The 6,536-nt window shown below is 41.4% G+C and overlaps 1 protein-coding gene across 1 annotated transcript; it reads right to left on the reverse strand.

Annotated features, from left to right (window-relative positions):
• Nucleotides 1-887: 887 nt before the first annotated feature.
• LOC114144990 (interferon regulatory factor 2-binding protein 2-B-like) lies at nt 888-5,282 on the reverse strand. The gene is made up of 2 exons (XM_028018288.1): nt 4,337-5,282; nt 888-2,930 (listed from the first exon to the last, which is right to left on the reverse strand). The coding sequence occupies exons 1-2, from the start codon at nt 5,049-5,051 to the stop codon at nt 2,266-2,268; spliced, it is 1,380 nt and encodes a 459-aa protein (XP_027874089.1). The 5' UTR covers nt 5,052-5,282; the 3' UTR covers nt 888-2,265.
• Nucleotides 5,283-6,536: the final 1,254 nt, after the last annotated feature.

Below are 6,536 nucleotides of genomic sequence, written 5' to 3' on the forward strand. Positions count from 1 at the left end.
AATCAGGCAAAAGTATTTTCTTCCAAATCAATTACTTTCATTTGAAACATTAACAAAAATTGAAGGTATGTGTCTGATAAAATTTCGCTTGACTTCATTTCATTCAGTGAAGTTAGTCATAGTAGGTAGAGCATCCAGAAATTTCACTTAAGACTATCAATACTTCAAAATACAGTTACTCAAGTAAAAGTAAAGCATAGTATTTATACTCTTAAGCAAATGTAACTGTGTAAAAACTCAACTGCTTATGTTCCAGAAATAAAAGACATTAACTTCTTGCCAAAAATGTCTGGGTAGGTTTTTATTTTAAGTGCTACTTCACTGGGCTGTTTTTAGAAGTTGTTGTTGAGCCAAATGGGTGTATAAAAACATGCAAAATGTGAATTTTGCATAATAGGCCTTTAATGGGAGGCAAAAAGGAAAAAAAGCACACAGAAGCAAGATAATAGGGGGTAATGGAAGCACATTTCTGATGAGGCGGCAGCATTAAAGAGCATAGGAACACTTTGGATGCTTTAAAAAACAGAGTTATATGGAAAAACCAGGCTGCTGAGTCAGCTGTCGCCTTAAGAGCGCTCCAGCAGACCGCCGTCGCTCTTTATGACATAACTGTTCTGGCATTTTCATTGGAATAATGGCACAAAACTCAATATGTGACAAGCCTACAGTTTCTTAAGCTGAATGTATTAGTCAGCAATGCTAAGAGAAGAAAGGAGGAAAACCTGCAAACTGAAATGAGAATATAAACTAAATCATGGGATCACTGTAAACTTGGATTATTAACAAATCATCATCATTTATAACCCTAGAAATTTTCTTTCATCACTGCCGACTCAAGCAATTCCTGGCTTCTCAAATACATTAAACAAATTTACTCAGACACTTGATGTGGTATTAAAGATTTGAAATTGTATTTGGCTTTTATTCCCCATTAAACAAGTGCATACATTTACAGCTTGGAGCATATTTTATTGACTTTTTATTTAGCTTTTTAGTCAAGTGCTCAAATTAGTAACTTTCTACGTACGAAGAGCCGCTCTGATAAAAACACAAACAGACGTGATAGTGAATGAAAAGTACATACCAATTAATTTTCAAGCATAAAAATAAACACAAACTGAAAAAAACTAGGGCTGAGCGATTTATTTTGAGAATAAAATCACATTTTATTCACTTTTGTTTCTAAAAAAGAAATTACAAATGACTTAGTATTCTACTCATAATAATTTGATGCTGATGTGTTTAAAAATTAAGCATTTCCTTATTTGCAAAACCAATAGCAAATAACTTGATAAAATGGTCAAAATTCTTCATTTTAATTTTCTCTCATATTTTGTGTAGTAGTTTTGCTAATATTACGACTTGATTCTGAAAACAATAATGTTTTTTTCTTGTACTATTTCGACTTTATTCTCGTATTACTACAACCGTACTTTTGTAATATTACAACTTTATTCTGGTTATTTAAAATAATCAATCTTACCCTAGCCCGAGTATTTTGTGGTAGAGTTAAGCTGAATTTAAAGTCCAAAGTTGTAAAACCTGCTTGTCAAACAAGATGGCAGCCTTGGGAGTGCTGACATCATTCTTAACTATGGAAACCCAAGGAGCAGATTGGTGAAAAAATAAAATACAATTCAGATTTTCCAAACATTAAAGCTGCAGTATGTAGCTTTTATAAAGTAATTTTTTTACACTGTTGAAACAATTGTTAAAATTTTCAATATGATGTGACAGTTTAGTATGAGACAGTAAACCTATGAAAAAAAAAAAAAAAAAAAGAGCTCCTCTGCCATATCCCAGTGCTAGCTAGAAACAACCAATCAGAGCTAGGAGGCGGGTCTTAGCACAGTCAATTACATGATTACTCTTTGCTAGCAGATCCTGTTGTGAATGCTAAATTGTAATGGTAAGTTGTTTCTCCACTATTAGAACACTGAGTGGCGTACATGAGAATGATTGACAGCGCTAAGACCCTGCTCCTGGCTCTGATTGGTTGTTTTTGGTTGGTAACGGTGCATTTCTTCAAACAGCAGTAGTAGCTCAAGGAGGAGGTGGAGTAAATCGAGCTTTTCACAGATTATCTGACTCATATTAACAGTTATGATACACGCGTAAAAAATATATATTTTATAAAGGTTACATATTGCAGCATAAAATCGATTTATCACCCAGCCCTTTAAAACAAACTAAAACAGGTTCCTCGGGTCGGATGTTGACAAATGGGTCAACTTGTCGGCTGACTGAGCTGGACGTCGGGTAAGTTCAAGGATCTCTCTCTTTTTTCACCCTTATATCTGCAGCCAAGATGGTGGTGATCTCGCCCTGCATGAAGGCCCAGGGCACGTTGGAGCCAATCAGCGGGCACCGCTCCCCGCTCGGACAGTACACCTCCCCAGTGGCACCCTGCTGCCTAATGCTGTCGCACGAACAGGGGAAGCAGAACTTATGAGCGGGAACAGATGGGCACTGGACGAAGTGCGTGTCCTCCAGCCGCTCGTGGCACAGAGTGCAGCACAGTGGCGCGCCACCGGGCGCCGCAGAGGAGTCTGAGAGGCTCTGCAGCGGCGGGGGGTCCATGCCGCTGGATCCAGGGGGAGCAGACCCTTCCCTTTGCGGTGGTCTCCTCTGGGAAGAGGAGGAAGGCGACGCGGGGCTGCTGCTGTTCAGCCGGGCAGCCGCCGCGGCGTCTTTGAGCGAGCCGGAGCTTCCTGCGTTGTCGGTGGCGTGGATGAGCGCCGCCATCGGTGACCGGACACTCTGTGCAGTGGCAGCTTCAGTAGAGTGGGGTGATGCAGCAGCTGAAAAGCTTGTCAGAGAAGATGAGGGCCATGGTTGACCCTCGCTGCTGTTCATCTTGGCGGCGCTGCCCTCACCCTCTGGCTCTGGGGAGGCTTTTCTTTTTGCAGGCCGAGTTTGCTTCCCTCGGTCTAGAAAAGAAGATTCAAATGATTAAAGGTGATCGATTGTGCTTCCTTGGACAAGCCAGGATAGCTCTATGCAATATACAAAACATATTCATCATATTTGTTTTTGCATAAGATCATTAGAATGAGATTTTAGTCTACTCAGTCCTGCCTGGTTTGAGCTCCTTTCAGGATGAGCTGTTTTATGGCCTACTGTCACTTTAAATCCAAATAAGCTGCTGCTGGCCACGCCCCCAACTCAACTCTATACTCACAAGTGAAAAAGTCTGTAAATGGCAGAAGTTGAGCCTCCTGCACAACCAACAGGAACACAGCAAATGGTTTCTGGATGGTAAGTGAACAACAAAACACTTGACCTTTCCAACATACAGCAGTAAAACCAACTTACCAAACCTGCTGGAGCTCCGCTTGAGTTGCTAGGCGATAGCGTAGTGCCCCAAATATGAGTTACCAATCTGGAGATTTTTGAAACGGCTCATTTTCCAGACACCAAAAAACATTAACTTATTGCCAAAGAACAGCTGGGTGCTTTTACTAAGAGCTAGGGCTGTTTTTAGAAGCAGTTGAGACCCAAATGGAAGTATAAAAACCAGCATAATGTGAATTTTGAATAATAGGTCGCCTTTAATAATCACAACACAGGTAACAGATTTCATGCAGTTACACCAACTCAAATTTAAGACTTTGTAAGATCTTTTATGACCGTTATAATTGTCAAAATTGATATAATTTATTTTTCAGAGGACAAAAGGTGGGACTTTTTTGTGGCTCTTGGCAGCAGCTTTGTGCTTCTGACACAACTAGACAGCTAGCTAGTTAGCTAGCTGGCAAGTATTAGCAGCTTGTTACAAAATTGCATTTTGTATAGCAGGATAAAGCTGTTGGTTTTATGGGGCTGCATCCCTTTAATTCTTGAATTTTAATCCAGACCACAGATCTAACATTTTTATATGCATTTGTTTTTTTGAGAATGACAACTATTAAAATAGCCTCGACAGTTTCAGCGTAGATGAACTGAAAGATTTTAAATTCCTTAAAATTAAAAAAAGGGCAAGATTAAAAGAAATTTGCAAGTATACTATGTAAAAATGTTTGATTGTTGTGTTTCATGTTGCATAGTTGCAACATGAAGCTATGACTTTTATTTTGTTTAAGCTCACTTTGTTGACAAACACATGCCAGCAAGGAAAGGCTGAAAAAAATATTCGTGATCAATCGATAACTGAAATAATCGTCAATTATTAAGTTATCGATTAATCGTTAACCAGAGTATACAGACTCAAAACAAGGACGTTTGCTTTAATAACATATTCGGTGCGCTAATTACGCTAAAATTGTACAAAAAAGAATTAAAAATGCCTGTAAATACGTTTTATTCCAAACTCATCGAGCATAAAACCAACTGCTACCTGTTTTTGAAGAAGTGGCGCCAGCCTCGTACGCCATGATCCGCTGCATGGCGGCGTGGTCCTTGGTAAACCGTCCGTCCTGCAGCGCCATCAGGTCCCTCACCGTTTTGCCTTTGCCTCCCCACTCCTTGTGGCTTTCTGACATGTCCGACATGCTGTCCGGCCTCTGTTTGTCCTTCAGCTCCTCGTGGCGCTTCCCGTGATCTACGGGACCCGAAACGACCAGACTCATCTGACCCGGACGGCCGTTAAGCGGGTGAACAGCGGAAATGCCGCCGTTAACCAAAGGCACCAGAATGGGAGGAACTGAGCTAGTCCTGCGGGAGTTGGGGAGCTCCGGTGGATCGTCGGGTTTTGGATATCCGTTCGGGATGGGGAAGCCGTTCGTCTGCCTGCCCGCTGGGTACTCCACACCTAAGCGGGGTGGCCTCTCAGACACCGGGTATCGGTCTAGAGTTTGCGGCGGACGGGAGCCCGGGTCAGAGGCGTGGTGGGACTTCCCCGGGCCGGCAGAGCGGCCCTCCGGGAAGCCATGCACCCGTTTCAGCTGTCTTGTAGCCTCTATAACAAACTCGATTCGGTCGGCGCCCTCGTAATTGACACATCCCCGGCACACTGCCTCGGTAAAATCCCAGATGATGGCCCAAGGCATGCGGGGTAAATCGCACAAATAGCAGGACTGTCTCCTGGAGGCAGCGACCGCCGCGGAAGACATGTTGTAAAAGCCCCGGAGACAACGCAGAACTATCCAAAATGTCCGTCTGTTTGCTTCTCGCCGCTGGGAGACACAACTAAGCAGCTGTGAGATTCAGAGTCATCAAAGAGCAGCAATGAAATACTCCCTTCGGTATACCTCCGGGGCCATTGTTGCGGTGTCTGCTGCGCCTCCAAAGCGCGGCTCCACGCTTACTACTCCGCTCCAGCTCCGAAGTAGAAACGTGACGTCAGCACGATCCTCCGCTAACACCTTCTTTTCTTCTTCTGTTTACTCGTTTCTTCCACTACATGTCAGGCGCATGCGCAGTGTTGTCATCAATTGGTACGCCTCATTTTATTCTTCGGCGAGCAAATCGAGGAAGGAGGAAACTCTTTTCCATCTGTCCAGCCACTGCGGCATGCCACGGAAGCCCCCTTTCAGATCCATCAGTGGGAGCTGCGAACCCATTCACTTTGACCATAACATCGATGTGTTACTTTGGTGTAGAAAGTAAGGGATAACGTCAAAGGATCGACATAATATGGTGCGTTCCAGGCTGAGTGTGTAAACACTCATCGTTTATATCTCAATGTTGCACATTTTGTTGATAGAGACTAATGAGCTGATAAAAACAAATGAAGTTGAGAAATAATCTCGGGCTTTGTCGTCCATTTCGGAGGAAAACTCCTCTCACTCCGCCTCTTTAGTAGTCACTCCCGATTAATCCACCGGTGAACTGTTAAGGAATACACCCATTGTTAAGAACATTCAGCATCCCCTCCCCCACGCGAAATGGCAACTTAACTAAATAAATATTGCATAGCCCTTTAAAATAACCACTAGGTTAACTATTCAGTCTTCAATGTCTTGTAGAAAACTTTAATACATATTGATTGTTGAAGTTTGTGTTCATCCATTTTATTTATTATACAATACACCATACTATACTGATCCCCAAGGGGAAATTGATTAAATACCAAATTAATTATCAAGTTAGATATTAAGTATATTTTACTGTACAATGTTTACCATAATAAATTAAGCATATTTTAATAGAAGATACTTTAGGTATCCTTAGACACCTTAGATACTACAGTAGTAATTTTAAGCAGCTTGAAAATGTGACAGAAATGTATTCAAATCAAAATTTTAACTATGTGGAAGCAACATGGATATGTCCCAACTAAACAAGAGTAATTCTTTTCCTCAACAACAATGAATTCATGGTCCATGGATATTTAAATGGGGACGAAAATAGTTTTACTAATTCAAATTTTGTTCAAATTTATGACTCCAATTTGGACCCTGTTGAAGTTTTATGAACATATATTTAAATTTATATTTCTTAGTATTTTTACTATGCTGTACTTTTTACTTTTCCTTGAGTAAAACCATGTTGATGTCATGCTATTTTACCCACTTTTGCTTGGCGGTGATGTCACAGGAGGAAAAGAAGATTTTATTTTTTCTCACCTTACTTTACATTAACTTCCCTTCCTTGTC

Source organism: Xiphophorus couchianus, chromosome 5 (assembly GCF_001444195.1).
Source record: "Xiphophorus couchianus chromosome 5, X_couchianus-1.0, whole genome shotgun sequence".
NCBI lineage: Eukaryota > Metazoa > Chordata > Actinopteri > Cyprinodontiformes > Poeciliidae > Xiphophorus > Xiphophorus couchianus.